The sequence below is a fragment of the Mixophyes fleayi genome, chromosome 4, assembly GCF_038048845.1.
Source record: "Mixophyes fleayi isolate aMixFle1 chromosome 4, aMixFle1.hap1, whole genome shotgun sequence".
Classification (NCBI taxonomy): Eukaryota; Metazoa; Chordata; class Amphibia; order Anura; family Limnodynastidae; genus Mixophyes; species Mixophyes fleayi.
The window spans coordinates 145,776,309-145,792,829 of record NC_134405.1 but is presented as its reverse complement, the minus strand read 5'-3'; the positions used below and the strand labels follow the sequence as shown (position 1 = coordinate 145,792,829).

Here is a 16,521-nt window from a genome sequence, read left to right as displayed (position 1 = left end):
TGAAAGTAATCTGAAGGTAGGCCACCCCCTTAATTGTGCAACCTGCAAGGCTGATGAAAGTGATATCAAGTCTATAATATAACTGATTTTGGTTGATTCTCATAGGGAAACACATTAGTTTAACATATATCTACCAATATACATTAAAGTCATTGTATTGACCAATATAGACCAAGCAACACAGAAAAAAACAAACATCTATTTTGCTAACACTACTTCTATCTTTCTATGAAGACGGAGAGATGAAAGAATATGAGCAGTGACTGTATCTTTGTTGATTTAGAAGGGAGCCATACGTAACCTGCTCACAGTCTGAAATCTCGCCTTTAATGCTCACTGAGGCTAACACGGGGAATCTGCCGGCAGCTGCCTCTTTATATTAGCAAATTATTCATGTAACAAAAGGCACTTTTCAGGAGCTACAGCTGTTCAAGATGTTCAGGAGAGTACAGACAAATAACACACTGGACAGACTTGGGTGTGATGCAAACTCTGGATATGGACCTAAATATTTACTACTGGCAAATTAAGGACACATTGTTTTTTCTGCAACTAGTTTCTTCCTTTGTAGAAAAAAATATACTAAATTCAGAGTAGAAGGGGTTACGTTTATTTAACGCATAAGGATCAGAGCAGTCTTCGCTTATACTATATATTAAACACTAAGGGCTAGATTTACTAAGCTGTGGGTTTGAAAAGTGGGGATGTTGCCTTTAGCAACCGATCAGATTCTAGCTGTCACTTTGTAGAAAGTACTAAATAAATGAAAGCTAGAATCTGATTGGTTGCTATAGGCAACATCCCCACTTTTCAAACCCACAGCTTAGTAAATCTAGCCCTAACAAGGCTCATAGAAATGTATACGTTCTATGGTCATTTCTAAGTATTCCATTGGAGAGATGCTCAGCTGCCTTTGTGATACTGATATGAAGCGGCAGGGCTTTTCACCTAGTGATAAATATACCCATAAATAAACCCCTGTATCAGAAACATAACCTGACAACTGAAAGACAAGCAAATGTGTTTTCCCCTCCTGTACATGTTCCTGTAGGTGCCCCAGTTTATTCCACATCATTTCCACATAAGATAGGCATGACAGGAATACATAAATTAAGCCAACTTCATGTCATATGTGTGCAATAGTCATCATGTTTTTTCACCTTACAAATTTCTTGGGACAACACTCATAAGTAAATAGTTAGTATTAAAATAATAAAACCGGCTACAATACCAAAAAGTGTAAACTGATCTCATATCAAAAATAAATATTTTTACTGATGCCAAGTTTTATTTGTTACTTAGATTTAGTTGTTACTGTGAGCTGAAAACCATCTTATACGGGGGTGACATAAGAATTATCTTCTTTCAACTTTATTGCAAATGTGTTTTCTTCTAAAGCTAATTATTCATTTACTCTTTGAAGTCTACTATACAAAGTAAACTAAGATGAGGGAGATAAAAAACAGATTTTCTCAGTCCTTGCCATCAGCCAGGGTACCATGATCTCCCCACAATTCATGTGTTATATCTAATTACACATTTATTTCTTATTCAATTATGTTGCATTCACCGTGAGTAGCACAAAGAAGAAGTGATTACACAAAGGAGAAAATAGCCTTCAGCTGACATTTGAAATCAGAACCGAAATGAAATAAAGGTCTCCAAGAGATCCAATGATTGGTCGAGTATTGAGGTTTTTTGAAAAAATAACAAAACTTGCAAAATCGAGATTTAACCAATCTTTTACTAAAATATAGCTTTCAAAATATCTCAGCGCTGACACACAAATCCCATTTTTTTCAAGTCACACCTCATTCTCCAAAGTATGAATTGTAAAAGTTAGGAACGTTGTATTTCTATGTCAGAAACCTTTGACAGCTCTAGGATGAGGGAAGAACTAAAACAGATTGATTTGTTGTGTTGAGTATTATGGACCTCATTTAGAGTCGGACACAAAGTCCGTTTAACAAGTGTAGGAGAGGGAGCGTGCCGCAGCTTGGTAGGGTAATACGAGTGGCAAGCAACCCCAGTTGTGTCCCACTGTTAATACCCTACCGAGCTGTGAGCAGTTCCTGCAGCTAGCTAACACTTGCGCCACCTAATTCCTGCCGCACAGCTTTAGCCCTGTTGTGACGTGTGTTGCTTCTGCGCCACATTGCGACTAGGATGTATTTACATGGTCACGCCTCCACAATTCCGCGTTCCTCCCATTCTCTCGTAGTGAGTCGCAAGCTGTCGCAAGTGTTAATTGCGTCCAAGATGCAGGCGGACTTGGTGCTTTCTGCACATGTGTGGTAGTGTTTTTTTGGTTAGATGCGCCTAAAACGGACTTTGCGTCCGACTCTAAATGAGGTCCTATGTGTGTGTGTGTGTGTGGTGTGTTACTTGTAACTGAAGGGTATGTGTCCGATATATGTTATACAATGTTTCCTAATTATCCTCTAGGCAAAAAAAAATATTTAAAGGCTATATAAAGAATGAAATGTAGTTTTATTTTTTTTTAAGAAGTATGATAATCAGAAGAATGTTCTTTAACTAGAAGTCACAAAAATGTTTTCTACACTCTAATCAACAAAACCAACATAGTAAACTTTTTAATCTAGTGACTATAGACTGCAAGCAACCCTGCATTATTTATTACAGCATTTCCCAAAAAAAGTGTGTGTCCTCTAATAAAGTATATGAAGGGGTATATCACACCTACATATTTTTGCGACATCATGTCATTAACGTTTTCAGAATATGATATCTAGGAGGAGACACAACATATATGGCCACAAAAATTAATTGTCAGTATCTCATTATATATTGATGATACTAAACACAACTTCAGCTGCCTAGATCAGGCTTGGACAACATGTGACTCTCCAGATGTGGTGGAACTACAGGACCCAGCATGCTTTGCAGCTGAAAGCCAGCTGATAGCTGTCAGCATATGCTGTGACCTATAGTTTCTCGTCACTCGTAGAGCCACAGGATGCCAGGCCTGGCCTAGATCATCATCATGACACCCGGTACCAAATATAGTGGAAGATGTGTGATATAGTTTTCAGCAGCAATGAGATGACCAGTAATAAACCATTAACTACTAAATGATTAGGACTTCAATAAACTTTACAAACTAATCATGTAGTCCATAAAACAACAGTAAGCTGCTCACTTGTAGTATAACCGAAAAAGATAATCATCTACCTTGTCTCGCTATTCTCTGCCTGGAGGCTATGCTATGAAAAGAATGTCATTTGTACTTAATTTTTCAAACCATAAACCCTTGTGGATTTCCACATGATGTTCACAGTCCAATAACCCCGAATGTAAACATGGATTTTATTTCTCAAATCCTCATTTGTATCACCTCATAAAACTCAGCAATTGGGTTTCTGTAGATATAATGTGTTTATTACAATAGGATAAATATTAACCTATTTTTAAAATAAATCAACATTTTTTACACATTTTAACAACTGTAAATAGAGAATTACAATAATGCTCTAATTATAATTAGATAACTGCTATAGAAGTGTTACAAACAATAGATACTGCAATATTATAATGCATGGAACATAAAAACTAAATTGAAGTTGCATTAGAGAATAACTGCATTTTGTTAACACCGCCACAATTTACTATTCAATTGAAAAACACATATGGATGAATCAGACAGAAAAAAACAATTTTGCAGCTAAAGGAATGTATCATATAATATCAACATTTCTCTGCCTATTTTGACATACCGTCTGGGTTCTGATCTCATAACTATTTTCCTATAGGTTATAAGCTTGTGAAGAAAGCGTTCTTACCTGTCTGTGTGGTTGGAAATACCCAGTTTGTTTTATTACAGTGTTTGTTCCCAATTGTAAGAGTATGCTGACACTATATAAATAATCTGTGCTGAAAGCTTCACCCCCATCCCCCATTCCCCACAATAAAAAAGAAGAATAGTCTAAGCAGCCTTAGTGCTGCCAGCCTAGGTTGGTTCTGGAATAATCAGGGTTATAAAAGGTATAGGGTCCTCCCCAAATTACCAGTGTCAGCACTCAGGGGCGGATCTAGAAAAATGCTATACAGGGGCGATTTAGGGGGGGTCGATTTAGGCCCCGCCCCTTTCTAGCATCTTAGGCTGCCGACGGCTGCACACTATGTGCAGGTTCGTCCAGCCGTGACAGGCAGGGACAGTGTGCTGCCCGGCTGCTTTGATTGTGTTTTAAACACAGTCAGAGCTGCCGGGCAGCACACTGTCCCTGCCTGTCACGGCTGGACGGACCTGCACATACTGTGCAGCCGTCGGCAGCAAGTGTCTGCTAGGGATCGCCCCCTCCCCCCCCCCTGGATCCGCCACTGCCAGCACTAGGCTTTAGTGGAATGGGCCTGGATTCCCAACATAGGGCTGGATCAGGGCAGTTAAAAAAAAAAAAAATGCGAGTCACCATGTGCTGATTAGTACTAGGGCTATTTTCACACTCATGGAGCAGCCGGTCTGGGTTAATTAAGTCAGATGACAATAAGCATTTTGTTCATAGTGCACTACATGTTTACACCATTAAGCAGTAGGGCGTGTTGGTGCTTGTAGTACTATAAGCACCAGCATACCCATGGCTGCCAGAGCATGCTGACATTTAGGGCTAGATTTACTAAGCTGCAGATTTGAAAAAGTGGGGATGTTGCCTATAGCAACCAATCAGATTCTAGCTTTCATTTATTTAGTACTTTCTACAAAATGACAGCGAGAATCTTATTGGTTGCTATAGGCAACAACCCCACTTTTTCAAACCCGCAGCTTAGTAAATCTAGCCCTTAGTGACGTCTCATGGCTATAAATATGGCTGCATAATCGGATGCTTTTATTTCAATTAAAATACTTTTTTCAACATTGACTGTATTATTTACAATTTCTATGGTAACATTAAAAAAAAAATTTAAACAATTTTTGGGGTGTTACAGGTTGGTGCAAGTAATCTTAATATATATGTGGAGCTTGCAATACATGGTAAACTACAGGAAGCAATTTACTCTTAGGTTGTAACCATAAACTGTGTCCAACTCTATACTAAGGCCCTCAGCGCTTGTTTTATTAAATTGTACTCACCTGGCACACAAAGATTATAAATGTATGAAAGTATATTTTACTATAATATAGCAAATCCTAAAAATGATTGTCAACAGTTATGTCCTGATATATATTGGGTCAGTTTTAAAGCAGGACAAGAAGAACATCTGTACTGTACACTTTCACTAAATGAGTCCCTAAAAAAAATTATATGTTTGTTTAATTGCATCTTGATTCGTTGAAGACAGAATACTGAGGACCCCACTTTCATGTACATCTAGGGCCTATTTCTGTCTAGATCCATTCCTAAAACATAACAATACAAAGTGCAAAATGCACTTTCCAGCCGAAGTGCAACTGAAGGAAGCAGAATGAATCCCTTTACAATTATAGTACAATAGCTGTTCTCCACCTGCTTAGAGCTGGTGCAAAGTTCAAGTGTTTTTGTGCATTGAAAATGGCCTTCACACCCTTCTGCAAAGCAGGCTTTGTCAAATTAAATTTCAACTCGTGTTGCTCTGCAAATCTAAGTGCCAACACATGCAAGAGTCTCACAGATGTGATGAGAACTTATACAGTTAAGGAATTCAAATTATGTGTATAAGACATATAAAATGAAATACCCACAAAACAAACAAATACAAAATATACTTACAGAAGTGTTTTGACACTGGACACTGGAGCTGTTGAACCTTAGTGCTGGAACCCTCTGCTCATTGCCTTGGATATTCAGAATACACTCATAGCCTTTCTGGCCGGACTGGGGTTGTGGCAAATTCTTTGCTTTTAACGTAATGGGTTTGACAACTTCAACAGGAATCAGGATCTTCTCAGTCTGAAGAAGCTGAGGACATTCCTGGATAAGGAGAAAAAGGATAGCATAGTAAATTATATTAACCTAGTTTATTTTATTCACAAAATGATCACGACGACATGCAGAGTTCTATTACTGCAACAATCCAGCATAACACATTTTTTTGCTTTAAACAGGAAATTAAGCACCTTCTAGCCAAGTATCTGATTTTTCTTAGCTGTCCTTCTTTAAATCATTATATCCTTTTAAAAATCTGTCTGGAGGTTATAAAATATGGCTGCTAGACACAGATATAGTTAGTCTGGTACACAGCCACAGGCTCACAGCTCTCAGCATATCATGTAAAGGCAGAAGAGAGAGGAGGAGCACATTGCACTTAGCAGACAGAGCTTAAGAGGGGCACTCCAAGGCCTCTCTGCTCACATCATGTGACTGTGATTGTCATGGACGTCCAGGACACTGTGCAGCATTATGAATCATTAACTGAAGCCTGAAGAAACAAATCAAGGGGAAATGGTGAATACCAACAATCTTCTTATAGCATCCACAGTGAACTATATTAAAAAAACACCTCATTTTATCATGGGATTGCTGATTTACGTCTCTATTGAATTTGTACATATGTATGCGTAAATGCTTCTAAATTTCTTTCTAGAAACAGTAGAAGCAATATGAGTTGATCTTCACCATCTTTAAAGTCCCTTTCAGTTTTACACCTTTATCATACCAATGCTGCAGACTATAAGAAAACACTGTTACTGGGTTAGTGAACTATTAATGTGTTGTTTGGCCCTGTGCTATATGCCAACACAGAAAATCACTACCTTACATATCCTATTGCCGAATATTTGCCTGAGGAAAAAATCTCTTTCAACATGTCAAGGGTAGACTTTATTGTTACAAAACTTTAAGAGACTCTGTTTATCATTTCTGTCAGGACCTGCATGGTCTTCAACCCAGGACCTTCTGTAGCCTTATTCTTGATATACTTTCAGTCTAAATGTGTTAGGCAATACTTGGTTTGTTCCTTTGCAGTGTTCTGCTGCACACTTAACAAGGTCAGATGCAGCTCATTTTCTAATACCCAAGAAGCCTATAGCTCTATATTAACCCTTCATAATGCTTCACTTAGTACTTATACACTCTGTGATCGGTCCTTTTGAGAAAAAATATTTCTTCCTGCATCTCTCTTTATAAATCTGCTCCTGGTTCCTTGTCCTGTACTTTATTTCTTTCTCCTGTTTGTATTGGTTCTTTCCCCTGTATGATGTTACTGCCTGTTTACCCTATACATGTTCCTGGGTCCTGTCCTCATCCCGTGTCTGTGTGTATCCCTTTGGTAATATATGTATATACCTGTTCCTGTTTTACATTTCTAACCATCTTTCTAATATTGTAGCAATATGATCCTGGCTTGTACTACTGTCTACACTGGCTATCCAACCTTTGCTTTATGTATGTGAATTTTCTCTGTCACTCTGACTGGCATAGACAGTTCTGAAATCAATGCACAGAATACTAATGCTCTCTATGACACTCACGTGAACCATAACCAGTATCAGCCCTCATTTTATTGGAAGGAACAATTTACCATTTTCCTCACACTGCCTCTGATATTCCCCTCCCTATCAACTAGTGATAAGTCTTTTTTCCACCATCAATGCTGGAGATGAACTTATTTTTCGTTTCACTGAATTTATCAATAGGATAACTCCAGCGATAATTATTAACGTTTATCATCGCCCAGACAGAGCTCTATGGGGACTACAAAAATGTTTCTGTGTATGGCGTTAACAATGTAAATAGTATAGCTCTCAGCCCAGCCGCAGGAGAGTCAGTGAAGAAGCAGCTTGGCTCTTCCTAATTCCTCTCCTGCAGGGACCTCACACCGAATCAGGGGCGCACAGAGGATTTGTCAGGGGGAGTTTCCTCCACCCCCGAAAAAAACCCAAAAACCTAGAGACCTGCGCGGCAGCTCTGTTTCGGCTGCACTGTAGTATACAGCAGCCACGGCACCGTCAAAGAAGCGTCCGTGGCGGTGCTGTATACAATACAGCACCGCCGCGGACGCTTCTTAGACAGCGCCGCGGCTGCTGTATACTACAGTGCTGATATGCTGGGCACTTTTTCAGCGGGGGGGGGGGGGGGGGGGTTTCTGGAGACCCAGAAACACTCCCTGCATGCACCACTGCCTTCCTGCTTTTGTTTGCAAAGAGATATTAGCAGCTAAATAGCCAGAAAACATCTACGGTGCTTAATTGGGCAAGTAGGAATTAAAGCTCCAAAAATCATACAAAATGAACACTGGTAATTTCTACATTTCTAATTTTTCAAAGCACTCTTTATTATCCCCAACTGAAGAGGAAGGAAGAGTTATAAATAGACCCCCTTATTTGTGTGTATGACATTATCAACAAGTAGCAGCAACATTGTCTTCCCTGAATAATGGGGTAATTATTATTCTTACTATTCTTCTTCTTATGATGATTATTATTATTATTATTATTATTATTATTAATGATTTGTAAGGTGCCACAGTGCTCCATAACAAAGGACATTGGGGAAAACAGAACATACATAAAACAGGGACACACGGTAGACAAAATAAATGCAGACATGAACACAAAGAGTATTGAGGGACCTGCTCATGAGAGCGCTTACATTGTAATTGGAAGAAGACACAGATGAAACAAGGAATGAATGTGGCTCAAAGTTGAAGTTGAGATTCCGGATAAGTGCCCACATACTTTTATTTTAAAATCATACTTGCCTACTCTCCCGGAATTCCCGGGAGGCTTCCGAATTTCAGGGAGTCTTCCCGGACTCCTGTAAGAGTAGGCAAAGCTCCCGCATTCGCCGAAATTCACGACATGGAATGGGAGGGGTGGGCTTAATCGTGTCATTAAGCCCCGCCTCCGCTATTCAATGCCGTGAATTTCGACATTTCATAGTGGGGGCGGGGCTATGGTGCCGCAACAATGTCACCATGCCCCCTCCTACCATATGTCACATGACTTCTGGTGAAATCTTAAACGTTGGCAAGTATGTCTAAAATATTACACATTTCTGAAGAATAGATACAGTGGCTGTATGGACAGGTTACAAATAGTGGGAGGAGAGAAATATAAATGTAATAGGGTGACATACAGTATATAAGGTCTTCTCTTTTCAGGCCTGATCACAAACAAACATTGACTATCTTCTGCTGTATCTTCCCACTATTTCTACTGTGCTCTATTTTGTAGTGAATATTTCTCACATCACAACACAAACAATAATAACTGTGCTGCTATTTTTCCATAGAGGTGTTATAATTGTAAGTTCAGTCCGTCATGGAAAACAATTATAACCAGCAACAAGAGAAGATAATTAGGACTCTAAATGCAACAATTATAAATTTTCACACATGTAACTGGACAATGCTATAATCTTTTACCTATAGAAGATGTAATTAAACGTTCTAAATGAAATGTGATAACGCAAGATAATATACTTAACTGATTATAGCATTACAGCACAGTAATGGCAAAGTATGTGATAACAACATGAACTTATTATACGTTTCATTTAGGTATTATTAACATGTATTTCTTATATCCAGCAATTTGTGACTTTTACTTAAGCATTTTGCAAAATATAACTGCATTCCATTGAATGTTTAATACTGTTGGTAAAAATTTGTATCTTTAAAGAAACTACAAATAGTAAAAATTATGAAGAGTAAAAATTAATGTAGCAGATAGGTTCTCCTGCATAAGTGTCCTTTTTCCAAAGTTTGAATTAAGAATACTTATACTCAGATTTTCAGCCACCTATTTGACAAGCGTGATTGGCTAGCTGCAGCTCAGGTCCAATCACATGCCACCAACCCCCTTTTCAAAATACCCTAGTCAATAGATACCAAATATATTGCTTGGGAGAGGGGAACACTTTAGTTTACCTTATATATGGCATTGCGCTTTCAATGGAGTTATTAAGGAGTCTATTTATCAAGTAGCGAGAAGCCTTAAATGTAACAGAAACAGGAGTGTAAGAAGCCCTCCCTTTGGGTCTGTATCGTTAAGCCTGTTAAACATGCAGCAATACATGATAAAAAATGTCTAGGGTTATCACCAGAAAAAAAATGCCTTATCAATAAAATAAATATATATTTTTTTCAATAGTTATTCATTTTTTTCTATTTATTTACTTTTTTACATTTATTATGTTTCTTGATTCTGGAACTGGAAGCCCATGCCAAGACTTCCAGTTGTAGCTCGCATGCTGGAGCCAGCAAGCCACCTGACACATGTGCAGAGGGACCCTGCACTGGCCTGGCGAGAGGTAAGCTCAACCAGCTGAACCAACCAGCTCATCCAGCTGCCTTGAGGACCTTTTAATGATAAATTGGAAAAAATAAATTTTCTAGCTCTGCAATCAGCAGTTTTAGTAAATCTTTATTAATCACAGGTCTTCATAAATAGACCCCTAAACATTTAAAGTAGGCATGTGAAACTGAGCTTTGAGTGCTGCATGCAGTCCTCTTTCTCCTACTTTGTTGCTCTCAATTATTTATTTGTGGCCTCTGATTATTATAATTATTATTATTATTATTATTTTATTTATAGGGGCATATTCAATTGTCGGCGGAAACGCCGAAAATCTCGCGGCCTGCGCATTATTACCGTCATTACGGTAATAATGCGCGGCAAAACCGTTATTACGGTACTTTTCTCACTGGATTTCAGCTCGCAGCTCAGCTAACTACTACCGTAATAAAGATAATAGTTTTTACGCGCCGCGGGAACCGGATAATTGAATATGCCCCATAAGGTGCTACACCTGTTTGCCTACTAAGTTCAGTTTTGGAAAGTGTCTTTTGGTGGGCTTCATTTAAAATTGTTGCTGATAAAGTGGAGAATTGCAATAACAATATCAAAGCCGCTATTTGCACCGAGACTGTAAATCCTTGTGACAATATTTGAATTGCATGCTGGGGAAGCAATTTGTATACATTTAACAGATTTTTAAATAAGGCACTCCCTTTGAAATTCTACCCAACACTAAGAAATTAAATTATCACCTTTACAACAAATTGTTGCAAGTATTTTGTGAGTCCAAAAAAAGGGAAAAGTCCACTTGTAATTTCCAAAATATAGATTATATTCCATACATGAATACATGAAATACAGAAAACATAGAAAAACAATAGTGCAATACTGCTGTACATAGTGATTAATGGCTAGAAGCTAGAAGTGGTTTAGATGCAAAGTGCTCACCAACACACACCCCTTTGTGGTTGCATTCACTTTGTTTCAATTTTAAAATCCCTTTGTATTACAATGTATATATATGCACTAAAGACACATATTTAAAACAAAAGAAAATAAACATATCCGCACTAGGTAGATCCAAAACCGTATAACTTATAATGAGTTAATCATTATATAAATCATTACCCAGGGTATTTAAATATAGATGAGTGGTGAGCCCAAGCACCAAAAATACAATCAATATAGGAAAGAAAAAGAAGGTAACTAGGGGATCTAGTAATTGATATAACACTACTGTGATAGTTTAAACATTTTACTATCCAGCATGGGAACAATAGACAGGAATGTATGATTATTGAGATATAAGCCATTACCATAAGATCCTAATTAATTGGAGCATTAATTTTATATATGATCATTTATTCTCCTTATTTAATTATAGGAGTCCTTTAGTAATATAACCCTACATCAGTGTGAGTGTTATATTTAGATAATTATTTATTTAGAACCTGACCACAGAACAATTTTGCAGTTGATCTGCAATTTTATTTTTTTACTATTTTTCTTTTGTTTTTAATATTTCGCTAGCTTTTTGTATATTAGGATGATTTATTACTTTTAATGACTACCAACAAAATATATATCCATCCCTATTTCCATGAGTGCCCCTTTCCAGTCACATTATTTTTTTTTCCAATATTGAACATATTTAAAACAAATATGCAACATATTGAAAGTATTTCCCCAATGGGGTTTGGGGGTCTCCCTAACGAATGTAGGATTCTTTAAAAGGAATGAATAGAATCAAGTAGGTGATTTCCTTGTTCTCAACTCTGTAAAGACCCACTTAAAATAGATCCCCAGTCATATACCACGCTGACATGTTTAAACAGCAGAAGCCACGATCTTATAGTGTATCAGCTCATCTGCTGCAGTTGGGGCCTATACTAGCTGTATAGTGTATTTTAGCCATATACATAGAGATGTTTGTGGACACATTGTTTAACACCTCATTTGGTTTTCATAGTATTTTGTTTTCCAAATTAGTCCATATGGTGGGCAAGTGCCCAGTATGGCATATTGACAACATAGCTCTTAGATATTCTGAAATGGTAAACAAATCATTTCACCCTTCCTTTCCAAGATTTTACAGTAGATAATTTCTATTACTAGCGCTTATTTGGTGTTTCTGAGCACATGAGCTATAGAATGTCCTTTAAGCTGTACAACCTGTAAATGAAAAAGTTAATGCAGGCATTTGATATTTTTCAAAAAGAACACTACACCAATGATGCTGAATGGTCGGTGAGTTTTGTATGATATCACATGGCAAACACCTTGTGAAACTGAGCCATGGGCATAAATTTGCACAGCACTGAAGTAGAAATCAAATTATATGAGAACTAGAACCGTGTTTGAAAAATCCCAATAGAAACTACCAATGCACAGGTTTGGAATTAACAACAGATTCTCAATGCAGCCGTATAGGATAGAATGTTCACCAAAGTAACCCTTTCATTGTTTTAGTCCTAGATCACTCGATTAACAGAAAACACCGGCCAACACCTGAGTAATGACATAGTCGTTCATATAAATCACCATTGCACTGGTTGATATGTCAATATGATATGTGGAGCATGGTGGGGCTCCTTTGTTAAGGCTTGTCTGAATATGGGCTTTTATAAAACACTAACTAGAGCATTAACTGTTACATTCAAAATCCAGATTGCACTTATACCTTTACCTCTACTAACACACACAATACTCTTCCTGGGCCTGATTCATTAAGGAACTTAGGCAAGAAATTTTTCTTACTTAAGTTTTCTGGACAAAACCATGTTACAATGCAAGGGGTGTAAAGTAGTTTATTATTTTGCACATAAGTTAAATACTGGCTGTTTTTGCATGTAGCACACAAATACTTGATAGCTTATTTGTACACCGAAATTTAAAGTTGACATTTGTGTGCTACATGAAAAAACAGCCAGTATTTAACTTATGTGCAAAATATGAAACTAATTTTTACCCCTTGCATTCTAACATGGTTTTGTCCAGGAGACTTAAGTAAGAAATTTCTTGCCTAAGTTCCTTATTGAATCAGGCCCTCTGTCCCTTAAAATGTTCCAAATATATTTCTCAAATGTATTTTATCGAAAAAAGCATGGCAACATAAAATCTATGGCAAATATTATAATAATTTATTTAATTCACAGATCTCAGGTTGTATTGGGGAAAAAAACGCCTTTTCTAGAAATGTTTTTATTTCAGTAGCTTACTGGTTCTACAATCAATAATAGTATAGCCAGGCCAAACGAACACATTGATATAGCTAACATAAAAGCCACCACAAACCTACAAGTGATCCAAGTTTATCTAAATGTCAGGGGACATTCTCTTGGAAAGCTGTGCTACATAATGAATGTGCACATTAGCTGTAAATTCCTACCATCTACCCACATACCTTTTTCAATTTAAATGTAATTCTCAACCTCATGACTTGTGAGTGCACATTCTGATCTGGTTTCTTCTAAACATTATTTAATTTGCTTGAAATGTAGCTCTTTGTTGATATGCTCTAACACAAGTCTGTGATATTGAACCAACCTGGTCTTATATCCCCTGAGAGCAATTTAAGGGAAAGGAATAGAAAGCTGGCAGGAAGTCAGGTGATGGCAAAGCTCTCAGTCATGATTAGAGCTCAATATTCCTTGAGTAAAAGCTTTTTTCTCCTACAAGGCTTTGCTCTCCTTTATTGATGGATCCTTTGAGCCAACTCTTTAAACTTAACCAAAAAATGTTACTTCCTTTTCGCCCTTTGAAATAGAAAAAAATCATAAACTGCAAAGAAATCTATTTTAAAGAAGCAATTTCAGAATCTATGTAGGTTAACAATAATGGCATGAGCTTTGAAAAGAAACTGAGGTAGACACCCTGGTAAGCTGTGCTAGATAGAGTAGCCCACAAATAGTAGAAGGCAACTAGTTTAAGCAGTATTACATTTTTAAGACATAGTTACCCATGTGCTATGTAGTGCCAACCAGTAGGAAATAAAGATTACTTAGTCCCATTGTCCCAGCTTAATTCCCATTTTCTGGGAATGTGCCATTGTAGTGGCTCTCCCCTATCCCACAGCTATATGTTCTGTATCGGGGACCAGAACAACCTGTTGATAATCAGTTTATCAGAATGACCACAGCAGTAAATAATAATTTAGGAGATCTTCTGACCTATCTACTGATTGTGTTACTAAGGGCAATGCCTGCGTGTATCAGGAGCAGTGTCAATTTGTGGGGAGGAAAGTGAGACAAGTTGGAAGCCGCATACTGAGAGTTAGATTGTCGAAGGAGCAGGAACCATCAACTGCAAAGAATAGTGATTTAAAACTGATGTGAGAAGATTTTTGTGCCAAAGGCACTTCTATATATTGAGGCCTGCCTCACTTATATCCTATCCTTTCACCTACATACTCTATTACTTGGCGGTTTCAACATTCCCATTGACAAACCTACTAATTTCTGCTTCCACTAACTTCTCACTCACTTTCCAACGCCTTCACTAAAATGTATCTTTTCATATTACAACACTGCCTTTCACTTGTCAGGCAAACCTGCTCTGATATCCACCCAGGCGTTTAAATCATAATGCTTCTTTGTCACTTCCCACACTTCTCTTCTAAACTGTACTCTACCTCCCTCACAACCCATAACATTGCCACATACTTCACACTGCACCCACCTTCTCCTACACTCCGCACTCCAGCCACAGCTCACATTTCCAATTTACCAAGGATGAAGTCTCTGCATTCATCATCTCAACCTACAACCTGTCCCCTTGTCCCTATTTCCTCCCAATGTCTCTACTCCCTCTCCCTCATTGCATGTTCTTCATTCTGTCTCTCTCCATTGACCCATTCCCATTCTCCTTTAAACCTGCAGTCTTCTGACCATTCCTAAAGAAACATCTCTCTCCAATAACCATCTAACTTCACTACTCCCTTTTGTCACCAAACTACTTGACCACTTTTGGTTTTTTTTCTCCTCTCACTTATGCTTTCTAATCTTTAAACCCATCTCTTTAATACTCGCACCTATACTACTCACACTGGTACTCTCTCACTTCTGCCCCAATCTTCACTGTGAGCCACACTCGCTCCACTTGTCTCAACTGTGTCATTTTCTTTTAGATTTTAAGTTCTTTCATGTGCTTCTATGTATTTTGTCTGCTGGTATATCCCTTTTTGATGTATGCCCTACTTTCCCCACTGCCCAGTGCTGCAGAGCGCTGTGGTGTCTTACAAATCAATAACAATAATAATAATAATAATCATAAAAGTGTAATAATAATATATGAAACAACATGAATAAATACAACTTGTGTGTATATTATAGATTTTCTCATTCTTGACTTTTAGTGTTCCTCCAACTGGGTTATTTTTCTGCTATTTCACTCACTGTCCCATATATGCATTTTGTCTATGTTTGTATTTGTACATTGAAAACATTTTATGATGTTGACACCTGTGAAATTTTTGTCTGTAACCAGCACAATATTTCTAATTTTTAAAACTAAAAAGTGGCAACTTTGTATGCACACAATTCTTGGGTATACAATTTTAAACATGTACAGTGATGTGATAAGAGGACCAGGGGAACGGGTGAAAATTATGAGTTAATAATATTCTCTGCAACTATTAATATATCTATCTGAAAGAATATATCATAGTATATCATAGTAGGATCCGCCATAAAACTAAAATTACACATAGGTAATCCTTCACTATAACTTCACAGTATTAATGGGTATAAACTATATTTCAGAACAAAAATTTAAAATAACCAAACCATAATACATTTGACATAGCAAAATGTAACAAACAAACTTCTATATCATATTGATCATCAGATACACATTACTGTACACTACATATAGTATCTATTACTTAGCTGCAGGGATAGCAGATGTAGCAACTGCACAAGGGGCCAGAAACCATGGAGGGCAAAACATTTCCAATATAGGAATGATAACCAACTTGTTATTTAATTTATTCTCATTGAAACCGTGGAAGCACTGGGGTAGTCATTTTAATAGCACTGCGCAATCACGTCACTGAACAGCGGTACAGTAAGAATTTAGAACTGGAATGTATCTAATAACTACTAAATAGACTGTGATGGTGCTTCTACATGTCCAACGGGCCCCGGCTCAGATTTTGCCGCAGGGCCAAGAGGTCTTGGTTGTGTTATCCACAATGAGCTCTACTCTGATAATACTACATCAAATTCATTAACATGCTTTGATTGCAAACAAACCACTCTGGCTTCAACAGAAAAAGGTCTGTAACTCTGTTAAGAAGTTTGTGGTAGATAATTGAAGAGGCGAGCTTCATTAAAAATGTACATTTCCATTAT

At 37.5% G+C, this 16,521-nt stretch overlaps 1 protein-coding gene across 1 annotated transcript in view; it reads right to left on the bottom strand.

Annotated features, from left to right (window-relative positions):
- PLXNA4 (plexin A4) overlaps positions 1–16,521 on the bottom strand; it is a 591,306-nt gene that overhangs the window by 101,474 nt on the left and 473,311 nt on the right. The window contains exon 10 of the mRNA XM_075208549.1: positions 5,703–5,903. Within this exon, the coding sequence (XP_075064650.1) occupies positions 5,703–5,903 (201 nt within the window). The remainder of the gene's footprint in view (positions 1–5,702; positions 5,904–16,521) is intronic.